Here is an 18,509-nt window from a genome sequence, read left to right as displayed (position 1 = left end):
GTTAGGTGGTGCTAATGGTGAAGCTGAAGCATCAAGTCGTGCTCCGGCATCAACTGCCTCGTTCCAACAGCAACAATGAATCTCATTACAATCGAATTCAATTCCAAGTATGTATAATTTTAATTGTACAGATCAAGTGATACATATTCGACAATTAAATCGTATCGCGTACCTTGTAGGCACTACTTACGATTAGTTATATAGTTACATAGTCTACGAATAATTTGGCTCGTTTTCTCGTTTCACTCGTTAGTCCATTCTCTGTAGTTCTCTCCTATTTTTCAATATACTAATCGTGTCGTACTAGCCCCATGTAAAAAACACTCAAACACGCGCGCGCACACTCAAAAAAAAACACAAAAAAAATTTAAAAATAAAACAAAACAAAAACGGAAAAAAGAAAGGAAAAAAACAAGATAGAGTCACTCTGGCGCGGGCTTACGACATATTGGTAGGTAGAGGAACATTTACAAATACACAAACAAACTCGACTCGTACATGAAGATGAAAAATACGGATGTGCAGTGCGGTGCGGCGCGGCGCCGGTATAAAACAGTCACGTTAAGTAGTATAAAACGTAAAACGTACGGCGGCGATATACACATATTATTGTAGCTACTTAGTACACTCGATATCATAATAATGTAGCTAGGTAGAGGTAGGTATATATATTTACAAAATTACACGAAATAAAAATACAGGCGACGAGCGCTGCGCCGCGCCGGTGACCACTGGCCGGACCGTACTACCAGCCAGCACCGGTTTGGTTCTGTTGTTGATACGACTGCATCAAAGGAGGCGGTTGAGATGCGAAACCGGCGCCTCCGTTTCTGGTGGAAACACCGCCGCCACCAGCGCCACCACCGCCGGACGTGCCTTCCCATCTAGAGCGATTGCCACCTGTTGGAGCGTTTCTACGGTCCGCTGTCCACGATGCACCGGCACCGCCACCAGCGCCGCCGCCATTTCCGCTACTCGGCCAATAATTATCGCCACCGCCGCCGCCGCTACCGCCACCCCTGGAACCTCTAACGGCTGTCGATGAGGGGGTGAACTGGCGATGATTAGGCGTATAGTTATTGGCAGCCGACGATGATTTATTATCAGACCGGCCAAAAGTGGATTCGCGGCCGCCGCTGTTGAAAAATCCTCCGCCGCCACCTCTTCGGTTACCGCCACCGTAAGAGTCGCGTGCTCCACCTCTACGGTCTCGTGTTTTGTCTCGATTGCCGAAACGTGTACGACCTGTAAAATATACACGTACCGTAATATTGTGTATTCATAATGTACACTAGGTGCTAATTTTAATGCTATTCTTCGACAGTACGCTAATGCTATCCTTTCGCTGTGTTATTCGTTTGGCAAACGATGGTACTCACTTTTTCCGAATACTCCGGCATTGACCATTTCAACGAGTTCGATCAATTTAGGATTGATGGCTTGATTGGCCTCTTCCAAGACGGACATTAGATCTTTGGCTTGTCTAGCGTTGGCTGGCGTGAAAAACGTATACGCCGTTCCGGTGCGACCGCAACGACCAGTTCGTCCGATACGGTGAACGTAATCTTCCGAATTGTTGGGATAGTCCAAATTTATAACGAATCTAACGTCGTCCACGTCTGAAATACATACAAAAACGTATAGCTACATGCAATTGTAAAGCGTCGTCGCATTCGCGTGTGATACGAGTATGCTCTTCTCAAAAATACTCGTACTTATACACCCCCCCCCCCCTCCACCATTTGTACTATACCATTTTTTATAGAATTGTTCTATTAGATCCCAAATCAAAAATCCGCTATTTTATCATGTTTTTTTTAGCCTTTTGGATTTTGAAAATGAAATTTCTTCGTCAAAGGGAAACGAGAACGCAACATTTTTGGAAAATTGTTGATTTCGCCCTGCAATTTGTGCATGAGGTAAAAAAAAGAATACAAAGATATTCAGAATTTTCAACTCCAAAATTGCGTGCTTTTCCAAAAAAATTCTCAATATTAGTCCTGTTCATGTAGAATAACGAATCAAAAAATTAGACTGGCATTTTTTTTCATTTTCGAGAAAAAAATTACTAGTTTTACACTTATTGCAAAAATACCATCAGAAATTTGAAAAATGAAAATTTCTGCACTTTCGAGGTATTTTACCAATATTGCGTAGACGAACATGTGAAAAAAAATTCCCCTCCCCCCCCCCACCATTTGTCAACAAATTGACGAGAAATGACATTTTTTGAACATATAATGTGTCATTCGGCAGGTAATGGGCCCATTTGGTCAATATTGCGTTATGGGTTGGGGGGGGGGGTGAAGTAGACCTCCGGAGCAATCATATGAGCTGGATAGAAGCCCAAAAAGTGCAAAACAAAACCTCCAAAAAATGTATAACTAAAAATTTGAAAAGCTCAATTTTTGAGAAAATCGCCTTCCAATTTTTTTTTTCTGAAAAAAGCTGAAATTTCATGTAATCCCAAAACCTTCATACCTAAAATAGAAGATTATTGTTTCTGATGTCAAATATAGCAATTTTTTTACTCAATCTTTTCATGTTTATGCGTCTACCATATACAGTATGCGCCGCTTAATGTGATCGGGTTGGGACAGAAGGGTTGCTATTCTATAAGGCTTTTGACGTATTGCGGGTTGCATATCGGTTTGCCTGAACTTTATCGGTTTGGTGGGCATTCTTATCAGTGAGTATCAAAATTTCATATTTTGAGCAATTTTCACAAGGTGTTTTTGAAATGTATAGCTTTTATTTAGTTTTTTCTTCAATTTTAAACACTGTTAAACCCTGTAATAGAAAAATATCCTCTCTTCGTCGAATTTTAAAGAAGTTGATAAAACGTCTTTGAACCTCGACAAAGAGGGGATCTTTTTCCATCACAGGATTAAACAGTGTTTAAAATTGAAGGGAAAACTAAATAAAAGCTATAAATTTCAAAAACATCTTGTAAAAATTGCTCAAAATATGAAATTTTGATACTCACTGATAAGAATGCCCACCAAACCGATAAAGTTCAGGCAAACCGATATGCAACCCGCAATACGTCAAAAGCCTTATTAACCGAATTATTCCAATAAGCAAAAAGTTTTGAAAAAGACGATTTATTGAAATTGTATACTGTACGTATAAAAAGGTGGAAAATTTTTGGCGAAAAGCAAGAACGGCAATTTTAGCAAGAAGCAGAACTTTTTTGGCAAAAAATGGCCCTCTTCGGCAATTTCTGGGAAATGAGCGAGGCTTAAGCAAAAAATGTGGCAATTTTGGAAATTATTGGCAAAAAAATTACACTTTTTAGTAATTTTTTTCGAAAAAGTGAGAATTTTTTTGCATTTTTTGGCGATTTTATGTTGAAAAAAAAGCTAAAAAGATAAACTTTTTTTCTGCAAAATCAAGACCTTTGAACAATTTTTGGAATAAAGTAGGTCTTGTTGGAACTTTTTGCAAAAAGTCGAGAACTTTGACTATTTTAACAAAAAAAAGACTTTTAAGGGAGATTTTTTTCAACTTTTTAGATAAAAAACGAGACTTTTTGTTTGATTTTTTGTTTTTTTTTTTTTGACAAAAAGTATTCCTATTTCATTGATTTTTGTTGCTTTTTGAAAACTTTTCCATTCCATTAACCGACTTCAATCACCTTCAATTACCACATTAAGCGAAATTCTTTCAATGTAAAAAGATACAGCCGTTCTGTCCCAAGGACTTTCCATTCTATTAAGCGAATTATTCTAATAAGCGCAATGATAATAAGCGGCGCTTACTGTATAATGGACAAATAATTCAACGTTGAAAATGAGGCATAATGTGACGGCTAGATTTTGGATGCAGAATCCAAGAAACGTTCTGCTCATACGCCAAACATGATTTTTATAGTGTCGTGATTGGTCAGGTGCTAGTGGAGAGAGATGGTTCAGCATTGCAGTTGATACACAGTCATTGATTTTTTTAGATATGGACTGCTAGTGGTACATAAGCCAATGGTCTTGAACATAGTTCATCAGTTAGTCGAGGTTTGGCTTCTGCGCATGCTGGAATCTGAAAAATGATGTAGAACCAGGTGACGACCTTATACCTCCCGCACCTCCCTGTAACTGTACCAGCGTGGTATAACGTCATAACAGAGCTGGCACATGCGCAGATTGCAACCCTTGACTTACTATGTTCAAGACAATAGCCATATGTTAAGCTTATGGGCCGCTAGTATAGACCATCGACTTTTATTAACCTAGACCGCTAATCATACGCGAAAAAAAACAATTAGTTATGTCGCCAACTCTGTGTAATAAACAAACGCAACTGCACATGCGTCAACAACTGATGAACTGATGATGTGAGTGTGTGTGTATATTGCTGTTAGTAGTTGAGTTGAGTTTACCATGGTTTACCCCTACCGTAAACTCAACTCAACTACTAACAGCAATATACACACATATACACACACACACTCACATCATCAGTTGTTGACGCATGTGCAGTTGCGATTGTTTATTACACAGAGTTGGCGACATAACCAATTGTTTTTTTTCGCGTATGATTAGCGGTCTAGGTTAATAAAAGTCGATGGTATAGACACTGTACCTGCGGGAAGACAACGAACTAGCGGCCATCTTGGCTGAATTACGTGTGTCATGCCAATTTATCCCGCTGGGTGCTTTTGGCTGCGCTGGTGTCGAATTCTTGAACGAAGTACCATGCGAAGTACAGCGCGCTGCGCGCGCAGCCAAGAGCATCCAACTACTATCACTACCATCCCTCTTCCCCGTTGCTTGCAAACTGACGTATAGTGCAGCCAAAAGCACCCAGCCGGAGAAATTGGCATGACACAAGATTTTTCTATCGTCCCTTTTCCCCGTTGCCTGCAGTTCGGTGTCTTACCCGGAGGGCACAGGTACAGTGTCCATAGCCGCTAGCAGTCCATATCTAAAAAGTCAATGTACACAGTCGACATCACTCGTAACTTACTTCTAACACAACCAACCAATTTACCAACACTAGTAAACTGACGCATGTGCAGAACGTTTCCTGGATTCTGCATCCAAAATGTGGCCGTCAGTCATATCTTCGATTTGAACTATTTGTCCAATATATAAGGTCGCCGTTTTACTGCGAAAAAACAAAATCAACCAAATGGACCCTTCTTAGAAAAACTTTGGTTCCATTCATGGCTTCATAACACCCAAACGTTTTTGGGTATGGGTATCGGGTACGGGTACAGATTTCTCAGAGAATTGGGTATGGGTATGGGTATGGGTATTGGGTACGGGTATTGAAATTTTTCGGGTTCGGGTATTTTACCAAAATACCTGAACTGTACCCGATCTATCGGGTATTTGGGATCAAAATAGTCTTTATCGGGTACAGGTACAGGTTTGGGTTTGGGTTTGGGTTTGGGTTTGGGCTTGGGTTCAGGTTCGGGTATTCCTCATTTCATTTTTTGGGTATGGGTATGGGTATGGGTATGGGTACGGGTTCAGGTACAGAAATTGTTGGATTTTCATTTGGGTATTCGGCAGGGTTGTACATGTTTAAAACAAAAATGTTTTAAACACGTTTAAAACACGTTTAAAACACGTTTAAAACAAGTGAAAAAAAACAGAACGATGTTTTAAACAAAAAAGCCGTTTAAAGCCGTTTAAAACTGTGTTTTTTTTGTTTTAAACGTGTTTTTTTTCAACTCCAATTTCCTTTAAAAAAAACACGTTTTTTTTTAGTTTTTTATTGAAAAAAAGTGAAATTGAACAAACTGTATTTTTAGAGGCAAATTTTGTGTTTTGATTCCAATTTTTCAATATTTCTTGAGCTTTATAGCGTTTTTATGACGTCACATCTCAAAAATTCATGTTTGGTGAACCCGAAACAAATGAATTTGTGTTTAAAACACATTTTAAACGTGTTTAAACATAGTTTTAAACATGAGAAAAAAACTGTTTTAAAACAAAAAAAACGTTTTAAACAAAAAAAAAACGTTTTTTTTTGTTTTTTTAAAAAAACGTTTTTTTTTGTTTTTTTAAAAAAAACACGTTTTTGTACAACCCTGGTATTCGGGTATTTGAGTAGGGGCAGGGGTAGGGGTACGGGTTTGAAGCCCTGGTTCCATTTTTCTCCGCTTGAGGCGCACCTGCAGCCTTGATACTTTAACACGCGATAGTCGGATATGTTCTGCATCGAAATCCATCAAAACCTCAATTATCGATTCTCTCATCTTTTTCACTAAAAACACAATTATCTGGATAAATAGAAGCAACCAAATGGGCCCATTACCTACGGCATGACACATATTGAAAAAATGTCGCCGTGGTCTTAAACAAAAGCTGGAACCTAAAAAAAATGAATATTTTTGCATTTTAGAAATATTTCATTGTCAAAATAGGCTTTCTCGTCAATTCATTGGCAAATTTGGGGGGGGGGGATTTCTTCACATGTTTGTCCACACATTGGTAAAATCTCTCAAAAGTGCAAAAATTTTCATTTCTCAGGTTTCTGATGATATGAGGTCTGGCAACTAAGTTCCGTTAAGCCATTCTGAGAGGTAGAAGATGCAACACTGGTGTGCTCGATACTGTTATAAGTTATAAGTTTCAAGTCAATCCAGTGAATTTTGCGGGATTTATAGCTGTTTAAAGTGAACAACTTTTAAGGTCGTGTCGTAAAACTTTGGGGAGTGACTTAAGGAGAGGAGGATGCTTGAGTCAGGGAGATCAGACTTTCAGCAGGGAGAGAGGTAAATGTCTCGAAAGGTCAAACGCGATGTTAAAAAAAATTAAGGAAATGTTTGAGGAAGATCAGGTGATCAAAACCTCACAAAAAGTAGGCCATGAGATTCTTGTTGCAAAGTGGCTGTGAGGAAATGTCCTCTGAGGTGAGTAAAAAATATTTTTTAAAGGAGATTGACCTCATAAGTCGTTATTGTAGTCTTCCTTCAACTCAAAGCATCATATTTTAACTCAATTCTCACATTTAGAAAACTGTTTTGTGTCCCTCAGAGGTGAATTTTTCAAAATTTGAGTGGAGGTTTTTGAGTACTCCTCAAAACTGCAATGGGTGTTGATTCTCAGGTAAAAACCAACTGAGAATGAAGTAGAGCCAGTAGAGGTCCCTAGGAATCAAATCTGGGGTGTGGAAATAGTGAGGAGACACTAAGATGTCTTGAGGAGGTGACCATTCCTCCAAGAAGTAATTTTCAATCCTCCTTTTCACGATGTGGTACCAAAAGTTACATTCGAAAAATATACACACAAAAAAAACGGAACAACCTACGGCATTGAAACTTCGAACATTACTAAAGGAAGGTCCAATCTACTAGACAACGTGTTCGCGAACACTCCAGTGTTGCATCTTCTACCTCTCAGAATGGCTTCCCGGAACTTAGTTTCCAGACCTCGTATTTTCGCAATAAGAGTAAAACTTGTAATTTTTTTTCCTCGAAAATGAAAAAAAAATGCCAGTCCAATTTTTTGATAATATGTTATTCTACATAAACAGGACTATAATTGAGAATTTTATTCAGAATTTTTACTCGCCAAGAGCATGGTTATATTCAAATTATATAAGTTTTTAAATATATTTTTTTAGGTTTTTGAAAGTGGCAACACTGATTTTGACATCATTCGTCGATTACCCTCTCAAAGTACTACAATTTGAAAAAAATTCCAAATTCTGTACTACGTACAACCGAAGCAATTTGCAACTGAAATTTTCCGTTTTCGGCCATTTTGGAGAACTTTGAAGCCCCTCAGCTCCGCCAAAAAAAAATCGAAAAAATGTCCGGTTTACGTCATTCTTTATCGTTTGATGACCTACATCCTACATGGTCTGATTTTGAAAAAAATCGAAGACTCCTCGGTCCTCGTGCAAAAATGGAAAGAGTTTTGCGTTAAATATTTCATCAAGTACACTACAATTTGCCGATGGTCACCGTAAACAATGCGTGATTAATTGGTAATTGCTGCATTTTAACTCGGCGTGATGCGCGATCAGTATAATCACATTTTCATCAATCACACCCACACGTATCTATTTTACGTTAGCACGTTGCCAACCAATAGGCAAGGGTACTTACACTTACGTGTTAATGCTGTATTTGATATTTTTAGCAAATTCTATAGGTAGAGAAAAGTACTCGTAGAAATACGGTGCCTACTGCGAAACAACCTATCGGTCGATACTCTGCTCGGTGTACCTCTAGACATCGGGTATTTTTTTCCTACTCGTACTCGTACTCGTACTCGGATTAAAACGCGAACACAAGAGACCGAACAATATTTTCTAAATGAGATGAGATTTAGCTAAATATCTTACTCGACAACGAGCACCGTGCGCATCAATTTGCATGCAGATATGTATAGATATATGTAGGTATATCGGTAAGGTAAGGTTAAGGTTAAGGTACATACGAGTATGTAAAACATATTGCCTACGTACGATAGGTATTTTAAAACAAATTCAATAATTTACCTCGATGCGAACAGCACACACCGGTTGCGGTTGCGGTTACGGTAGCCAACGAACGCCCACAATGCTCCATACGTACACGTACACGTAGACGTAGACGTACATCATCCTCGTTATTGCCGGTGCGTTACGTAATTGAAAATTCTCAATTCGAAACACAATGTATACGTCCACGTACGTATTTACAAAGGAAACACAGCAGAGGCACTTTTAGTCCTTGTGCCTCTGAAAACAAATCAAAAAAAAATGAATACACCAGACTGATTTTAAATAAAATGGACACACTCGATGCCTTGTTTGTTATTTTGTTTCGCTTTGCTTTGCTTTTCTACAGGGTATCGTAGATTCGATATGGCTGGGCTAATTTCGTCATTACATTACGAACGTGGGTGTACTTGGGTGAGTATTCGAAAGTTGCGCCAACAAACGTCTACGATTATTCCATACGTAATGAATATTTTCGCAGACTCGACGGGCATTGGTAATTACCTATTATTATCAATATCATCGCGATGAACGGATTGGTCAGGTTAGGGGCTAAATACCGATCGGATCGATTTACACTTCGCAGCGTGCACCTGGTGGTACTTGCCAGTTCTTACACCCACAAACATCATCGCGATGTGATTTTCAATTTGGAGAAAGGGCGCAACATCGAAGATGATAAAAGTAGCAGCCAAATTAAACGAGTGTTCGTCAACGCAAACATAAGCAATGGGGAGATGGCGTGTGGTGCGGTCGAACCTAATTACTCGTAATGTTTCAATCGTAACGTAGTAAATAAGGCATCGTTGAGTCTGAGTCCACTCGATTTATCAACGCAATCAGTCTGGAACTGTGGAAAACTATTTCAGCGTAGTCGAAACATGAAAATATGGAGAGGGGCGTTCTTCGCTAATTTTTCTGATTTTCGGTTCGTTTGATTTTACTTTTACTCGCGAGCCACCCAACAACACAACACAACACACCTGTAACCTTATCGCTTATTCGCAGTACTAGAGCCGTTTCTAAATTGGGTACATAATCGCTAACAAGCTTTAGCCCACAATACCATTAGGCGCTTGCAGTACATACAATTTTACGAGCAAATCACTCGAGGAGATGGGGGATGACGCGCGCGTATGTTCGCTGTTTCGTGGTAGGTAAGTATGGTACCGCGTTTGCGTTACTTTATCCAACATCGTTGGGTATTATCGTGTCTCTTGTGTTGCCTTACATGTTTTCACTTTATATTAAGTAAAAAATGAAACGGAAAAATCACCAATTACCTGTACCTACTTAGGTAACCTACATGTTTGTATAAAAACTAGTATACTGCGAACAAGAACAACATTCGCGAGAACAGGTATACGTAGATACGCGATGAAAAACTCACCTAAGCCTCTGGCGGCAACGTCCGTAGCGACCAAAATGTCGGTGTTATTACTTCGAAATTGATTCAAAACGTAATCGCGATCCACTTGCGATTTATCTCCGTGTATACCCATCGCTCTCCATCTAAATAAAATTTACCTTTAGATATCGCATCGCTCGGGTCTCATTCCATGTCAATTCGACCAACATATTTGAGTCATGTCTTTCGATTTTGCTCAATTTTTTTTTACAACATCTACCCACCCAGTAAGTAAGAAACCCGCAATCAGTTTGGTCCCAGCCCCCTCTGGGGGGGCCATTGGGGATGGGCTGGGGGCCGTGGATGGATCCAATAAAAAATCTGACGTCATATTCGTATTCAGCGTTACCAAAAACATACTATTTAATGTGTCGCACGAAAAAAACACTATTTTGAACTTTTACCCCATTTGGGGAGGTACTGGGGGCCGTGGATAGGGTCCAATCAAAAATCTAACGTCATATTCGTGTTCAGCGTTACCAAAAACATACAATTCGATATATCACATGCCCCAGAATTTTTTTCGAAAGTTTGACGCCGAATTGTGGGTGGGGATGCTCCCCCTCCATCAAGAGATCCCATCTCGAAACTTGAATATTTCGAAAAAACATCAAAAGGTACATCTTTGGAAATTTTTTCAGAATTTTAAATGGTAGCTCCCACTTACAGCGCCATTTTGAAATTTGAACTTCCAATCTGAAAGTTCAACTTTCAAATTTTGAAAATTTCAAAATGGGGTCATTCCACGTCAATTGGACCAAAAAGTGGTAGGTGGGTTCGGCGATATTTTTGGAATTTTTCCTGTGGAAAGACCTTCCGAAGGGATGACCAATGGCGCAAATCGCAGCCCTCTAGCCCATTTTTAACGGCAGCCAGGGGGTGTCAAAGTTTTCAGTGCACCTAAAATATCATCCATTTCAGCAGTGGATTGCTCGATAACCGCGATACCTACCGGAATGGAACTTTTCCCAATAGCTAGGGGTTTTGAAAGGCTTTTTGGTGATATCATAAAAATCAGTGTTGCCACTTTTTTTCGTACAAAAAATTAGCTCAAAAAGTTTCGAAACGTAGTTTTCATATCGTTCCGACTCTCAAAAATTCTAAAAAAAATATATTATGGACAGCTGTTCATGCTGAACAACATATTAAAAAATTGGGATGGTAACTTGAAACAAAGTCGATTTAAAAAAATTTAAACTTTGCGAAAAAATGCGATTTTTTGATTTAAAACATGAAAAAAATTTTTGATAGGTAAAGTTGACCCATTTCACGCCTATTTTTACGTATCTGTTGAAAAAGTTGAAAAAACCCCTTCACTCGGTGAAATTAACTCATCACAAAAAAATCAAAATTCAAAAAAATTCAAAAAAAAGCAAATTTTATTTTTTTGCTGTGAGTGAGATTTTTATCAACTTTTTCGTGAAATATGTCAGAAAGTGGTCAAAATAAGACAACTGAATAAATTTAAACTTTTTTTGATGCTTGAAATTGAAAATTGAATTTTTTCGAATTTTGATTTTTTTGTGATGAGTTCATTTTATTGAGTGAAAGGAGTTTTTTCAACTTTTTCAACAGATATGTAAAAATAGGGATCAAATGGGCCAACTTTACCAATCAAAACTTTTTTTCATGTTTTAAATAAAAAAATCGCATTTTTTCGCAATGTTTAAATTTTTTTAAATCGACTTTGTTACAAGTTACCATCCCAATTTTTTAATATGTTGTTCAGCATGAACAGTTGTGCATAATATATTTTTCTCAGAATTTTTTAGAGTCGGAACGATATGAAAACTACGTTTTAAAACTTTTTGAGCTAATTTTTTGTACAAAAAAAAGTGGCAACACTGATTTTTATGATATCACCAAAAAGCCTTTCACATCCCCTAACTATTGGGAAAAGTTCCATTTCGGTAGGTATCGCGGTTATCGAGCAATCAACTGCTGAAATGGATGATATTTTAGGTGCACTGAAAACTTTGACACCCCCTGGCTGCCGTTAAAAATGGGCTAGAGGGCTGCGATTTGCGCCATTGGTCATCCCTTCGGAAGGTCTTTCCACAGGAAAAATTTCAAAAAAATCGCCGAACCCACCTACCACTTCTTGGTCCAATTGACGTGGAATGACCCATTGCTTAAATAGTTTGAAATTCAATACCCTTCGAACTGTGAAATCAGTTTTGATTAAAGTATCATAGTTATGGAGGAATGCGCTGCTGAAATTTAGTACCTCATCCAGACAATGTAAAAATAATGGAAGCCCCCCCACCCACCCCCTGAGGGGGTTGGAGCCTCCAGCGACTTTTTAGAAATTACCGGAGCCTCCAAGAGATTTTTCAATGCTCGAAATTTCCATAAAATTTTACCAAACAGAGACACCCCATCTTTGACATTATTCTGAGGTGGATCGCAGCCAGTTTCAATCCGTTTTGGAGTCTCCAGCAGATTTTTAGAAACTTGTGTTTTTCAAAATATGCCACAAAATCTATCCGGATCAACTTTCGGCTTTCCAACTCCATTTGATGAATTTTTGTAGAAATTGCAACATTCAAAAATTTACTGGAGGCTCCAGTAATTTTCAAACAACTCGCTGAAGGCTCCAAAACGACTTGAAATCTACATACTTGCAGTCGACTGCCTATATCGTATTGAAATTATTAGTTTACAGAATGAATTCTAGCTTTTCAACTGCTCTTGATGAAATTTTGTGGAAATTTTCAAGTTTCAAAAATGCGCTGGAGGCTCCAGAACTGCTCAATACGGGTTGAAATCGTTTCCAATTTAATTTGGCAGGTCGAAAATAGGCTATGTACCAAATTTCAGCTTTATAGCTCAATTTGGTAAAATTTTGATTTTTTCTCTTTTTTTGTAAATAATGGAAGCCCCCCCACCCTCAGAGGGTGCTGGGACCAAACTGATTGCGGGTTTCTTATTTGCTGGGTGGGTAGATAATGTAAAAAAAAAATGAGCAAAATCGAAAGATATGACTTTCAAAATCGCCTTTTTTTGGTCGAATTGACATGGAATAACCCTAGATTAGAATCAACTACATATACCTAACGGCTAATTCAAATTAAAAGCCAGTTGTATCGTCGTCGTCTACGAGCAATACCTATACGAAATACATACGTTACGAAATACAAGTGAAACGTACCCGGCCCTTCTAACCAGATTAGTGACATCGTCGACACCGCGTTTCGTTTCCACAAATATAATGGTTTTGTTATCGGGTTCTGAGAATATTTCGCTCAACAGCTGCAGTAACCTGGCGCGACGAACAAAAATTAATTATTAATATTATATAGGTACTTATTTTTGAGCGTTTTTTTTTTTTAAGAAACGAGCAAAACAGTCAAATTTGTATACTTTTCTTCTTTCTCGAAATCTTCGCAAACATCGACGATCTGAACGATATTATGATTGGCTGCCAGAGATAACGATCCTATATTGATTTGAATGTAATCGTTGAGGTAGTCTTCGGCCAACGTTTGAACCTCTTTGGGCCAAGTCGCAGACCACATTAGAACTTGTCGATCGGGCTACACGAACAAAAATACAAACACGAATACACATTAGACACCGACCAAGCGCCGACAGTTACGTATAGAAAACAGCTAACTCGAATTTGCTCGAAAATTTTACGCAGCTGAGGTTCGAAGCCCATGTCTAACATTCGATCCGCTTCGTCTACGACCAGATACGTGCATCGTTTCAAATTCGTAGTGTTTCTTTCCAAAAAGTCTATCAATCGACCGGGCGTTGCGATAACGATTTCGACGCCACGTTCCAAATCACCAGCCTAAAAAAGTGAATCGCGAATCAGTTTTACGAGAAACACACCACAACAACAATAATACAACATAAATGGTTGATATTAATCGTCATCGTCTGTATCTTACCTGTTGATTTTTTGGCGCACCGCCAAAGATGCAAGTGTTTCTAGTGGCCGTGCAATTACCGAACTCGTTGGCAACTTGCTGAATTTGTTGAGCTAATTCTCTGGTAGGCGCGAGAACGAGAACGATAGGTCCATCACGTCGCATCAATCTCGGTTGATAACTGATATGCAACAATGCCGGAAGTATATACTATTCGGTAACGAAACAAACCAATACAAAATTAGCACGATTAATTGTCGTCGTCGTAGTCAGCATGGATGGTAGCGGATACGACTACCGAAAACTTACGGCTAATGTTTTTCCAGAGCCTGTTTGAGCAATTCCCACCATATCTCTGCCGCTTAAAGCGATAGGCCAACCTTGCGCTTGAATCGGCGTCGGCTCCGAAAATCCCTGCTTCCTGCACAATTTCAAAATTCGATATGAAACGAGTTCCACCAGCACCAACGAGAAGAAGCAGTCTCCACTTACCTAATTTCGTGTATGATGAAGTCTGGGAAATTTATTTCATCGAAATGTACGATCGGATTCGGTACGCCACTTCCGCTAACGGTGATTTCCTTCTCACTTCGATACCGTTCGATTTCTTGCGCAGGTCTACGAGCAATAAACAGGTAAAAATAACGGATGTAGTCGCGCAAATACAACTCTGTACAGAGTAGTTGTGAGATATGTACACCAAGCATACCTGTTCTGTACTTTCGGATGCGGCTTGTAAAAGTCCTTGTCAAAAGGCTGCAACGTTGACATATCCCAAGTAGGTTTTCGCAACGCACCTCCCGGCTGTTTGCCTTTCAAACTGCTTCCACCGCGATAACTACCACCGCCGCCGCCACCGAAGCCACCTCTAGACATACTATTGAACGCCGCAGGACGGTCTCGTCCACCTCCTGGTCCTCCACCACCACGAAAGCTGGCACCTCTTCCTCTAGGTCGTCCGGCACCACCGCCATCGCCGCCATAGTATCCACGACCACTTCCTCTCATCCTGCAACATTCAATCGATCTCAATTCTCAAATTATACGAATCGACGCCATCCACATGGCAGAAACGTTCACGTATATTATCTATTCCAAAGTACGCGAATTAAAACATAAACACCACTCACATTTTGATTCTTACTGACAATGTAGGTTCGTAGGTAGGTACTCGATGTATCTGCGCGGCCGGTAACAATTTACGTCCAACGTATCGCCGCGCCGGCAAACTACCAACACCTAGGCAAAAGGAATAGATTACAAGTCAGTTTGATACAGTAAACCAGACAGCCAAAGCCAATAGGCGTCGGTGCAAAACTTATCGTAAATTTGCCAATAGCCTCCACTTACCAGGGTAGTAAGTATTGTTTGTTTACAATGCGTGTAATGAAAATTGGAACGCTTCAACAACACTTGTAAACGCAATTCTTAGGCAATACAAGCGAAGTATTCCAAATGATTCATTTCAATTGTAATAATCGTACCGACGCATACACCGTCGCGTTTGTCCTGCAAACAAACAAACATAACATCAAGGTACATCCTAAATGCTAAATGGACGACATTCGAAGCAGCAACAATACATATATTAATAGACCCACAGAAAACCGTACACACAAGCGCAAGTACAAGTATCTACAACCATTAATTCAATACTAAAGAGTAGAGCCGTAGATGAATTCAAAGTTTGGGTTGAAAATTTGTTTTGGCATAAGATACCATTACAAAATTGAACGCGATTGAACGCAATTTTAATTAGAATAGAGCGATTTTTGTTCGCTAACGAAACGTTACCTTTTGGATGATTTCTTGAAATTTCAATGCATTTACAATACATTTACAACAACATCAACACAACACCATTTTCGTTGTCTAGTCTTCCCAAATAAATAGCAAAATTGAAAATTTCGGACAGTGAACCAATAACCGAAGCGGTGAACCACTGTGAACGGTAGGCGGTAGGGTGAGGTGATCGAACGCCGGACATTCCCCACTCCCTGCTAAGTTACGTCGCAGGTCAGGTCACGACTCACGGTCACACAAAACCCGGAACGTATCCGGAACAAAAGCGGAATTCGTTTTGGAAAATAAAGAGTTTCGATTTCGGTGCTTGGCAGCAGTGATGTCATAACCATAACGACAACGAATTTTTTTTCGTTACGTTTCCCATATCGTTTCGTTTTAGATTTGTGAAATTTCTCGTTACGTTATTTTATTTTTATTTTTTAATTCCCCGTTATGTTTTCCGTTTCCGTTTACCGTTATGTTTTCATTTCAGTTTTCCGCTATTTCGTTATTTCGTTTCGTTTTTCGTTAAAGTACAAAAACAAAAATGCCCAAATTTTGGGGGTTACTCTCATACTCTGAAAAAAAAACAAAAAACTGAAAAAAAGTACAAAATGGTTTTGAATTTTGAAAGAGGCTCTCCTTTCTCCTTAATTTGGGATTTGGGAGAAGTTGCAAAATTGTGGGCAAGTTTTTTACAAATTAAATTTCATTTCAATAATTTTTATTTTTAAATTAAATTAAAAGTCATTTTTCCAGGGATGAGGCCCCAAACATTTTTTTCGGGTTCTGGGTTCCAGGGCTTGGGCTTTCAATCAAAAATTTATTAGGTCTTGGGCTTGGATTGGGGCCCAGGAAACTTTGGGTTTGGGTTTCAGATTCAGGGCTTAGTGTTCAGGGCTTTCCGGGGCTTTTTGTTTTTGGTCATTTTGGGGCTTGAAATTGCAGTTTTAATAAAGAATAGAGTAAATTGATTTTCTGTTGAAAAAAAAAAACATTTCAAGGGCAGATTCCTATTGTTGTATTGTTTTTCTTTTTTTCAAAATTATTTGTTTTGAATGTAACTTTTTTAAATAAAAAATCAGAATTAAATTTTTTTGGAATTTCTAAATAGTGTCCAAAATCCAAATTTTTTATATTTTCAAGTGAGTAATCATTTTTCAAAGAACAATGAACTACTTAAGTACAGAATATAAATACTGTACCAAAAAAAAACCTTGAAATAAACTTTTTGCTTTGCTGGAGTTTCGAATTTTTTTCTTGAAATTGAAAATCATCTTTTTTGACTATTGAGATTTGAGATGCACTGAACAATAATTCACACAAGCCCCGAAAAGCCCTGATCACAGTTTGGGTTTTGGGGCTCACGTTCTGGGCTTGGGAATATAATATAAATATGTAATAATGTACCAAAAACCCCTTAGGTAAAACTTAAAAGTTGAAATAAATTAAACTTTTTGCTGAAGTTGTAAATTTAATCTTTTTTTGAAAATCATCTTTTATGACTTTTGAGTTTTGAGATGCACAGAACAGTAATTACCTTACAATGAAAATTTAAAAAATTTCCAAGCTCCAAAAAGCCCCGAAAAGCCCTGATCATAGTTTGGGTTCTGGGGCTCACGTTCTGGGCTTGGTTTTCAGAGGAAAAGGTTTCGGGCTTTGTAGGTTACAGTTTTTAAGGTTTTGGGGCTTGGACATTCCGGCTTCAAGGAAATAATCAGGCCAATCAGGGCTTTTTTGGGTTTCGGGTCCTGGTCCTGGGCTGGGCCTCATCCCTGCAATTTTCTGGTAATTTCTAATTTGAGAAATTTCGGTGACACCATTTTTTTAATTTTGAGAAATTTAATTAGTACAACTACAATGTACATAGGTATATTTTCATTTTTTTTTTAAATGTATATTTTGTACAGATTTTGATTTTCAGTTATTAAAATTTGAAACTTGAAAGCAGCAATTTTGTTAATCAAGTTGATTTTGATTGATGCATTGATGTCAATTGACTATATGTATATTGAGCCATTTTGATTATTTTAAATTTTTTATGAAATTTTTCCGCGATTGTCAGTACTTCTATTTTTCAATAGGTACATAATTTAGGTATGTATTTTTCTGCTCAGGGGTGCTAACCGTAACCGCAAAAAACCGAAAACCCAAACCCAAACCCAAACCCAAACAAGATCCATAATTTTAGCCATTTTCAAACCCAAACTGAAAACAAAAACCGAAATTTCATAGGTTTTTTAAAAACCGTAAAAAACCAGAACAAAAATAATGAAGCAGCGTGAGTGAAACCGAAACCTAAACCGATATAATTTATTTCGGTTTTTTTCGGTTTTTTAAGGTTTTCTGTTGGGTTTTTTTCGGTTTTTAAATTTTTTTGGGGAGATTTTTTCTAATTTTTGACTTTTGAGACTCGAAAGTTGAAATCCAGGGAAATTGATAAATATAATGAACTGAACCTAACAAATTGGGTCCTTGGTTGTTGCTGTTTGGGTTGCGAAGAAATTTTTTTAAAAAATATGTGAAACCCAAAAAAACCGAAAACCGAAACCAAAACCGGGATTTTTGTGAGTAAAACCGAAACCCAAACTGAAACCGAAATTTTGAATTTCAAAACCGAAACTGAAATCAAAACCGAAAAATGTCAACAAAAAAATTGGAGTGAAACCGTAACCTTAATTAAAATAATTAAGGTTAGCACCCCTGTTTCTGCTATGTGTTTCATTAATTTAAAAAAAATATATATATTTTCATTTTTCAAACTAACTTTTTCAAATTGATTGATAATTTTTTAATCATTTTGCACTACATTTTAATAATTATTTTGTACATTTTTTCATCAATAGTAGGTAAAAAAACGAAAAAAATAACGTAATTTTTTCGTTTTTCGTGTCGTTATGGCATAAAGATTTTTCATAACGTTATAATTTCGTTATCGTTTGTTCCTTAAAAAATTTTGTTTTTGTTTATGGTTTCGTTATTATAACGGAAAAAATTCCGGTTTT

At 38.1% G+C, this 18,509-nt stretch overlaps 1 protein-coding gene across 1 annotated transcript; it reads right to left on the bottom strand.

Annotated features, from left to right (window-relative positions):
- Window positions 1–96: 96 nt before the first annotated feature.
- Window positions 97–15,673, bottom strand: LOC135839665 (uncharacterized). Its single transcript, XM_065355792.1, has 13 exons — window positions 15,514–15,673; window positions 15,070–15,228; window positions 14,850–14,958; window positions 14,429–14,728; window positions 14,212–14,337; window positions 14,029–14,140; window positions 13,741–13,929; window positions 13,461–13,640; window positions 13,208–13,380; window positions 12,996–13,106; window positions 9,827–9,948; window positions 1,380–1,619; window positions 97–1,245 (listed from the first exon to the last, which is right to left on the bottom strand). Coding segments are annotated over exons 3-13 (2,055 nt in total). The 5' UTR covers window positions 14,852–14,958; window positions 15,070–15,228; window positions 15,514–15,673; the 3' UTR covers window positions 97–745.
- Window positions 15,674–18,509: the final 2,836 nt, after the last annotated feature.

The sequence above is a fragment of the Planococcus citri genome, chromosome 3, assembly GCF_950023065.1.
Source record: "Planococcus citri chromosome 3, ihPlaCitr1.1, whole genome shotgun sequence".
NCBI classification, from domain to species: domain Eukaryota; kingdom Metazoa; phylum Arthropoda; class Insecta; order Hemiptera; family Pseudococcidae; genus Planococcus; species Planococcus citri.
The sequence above is the reverse complement of the archived record's forward strand: the minus strand, read 5'-3'. Positions and strand labels throughout refer to the sequence as shown.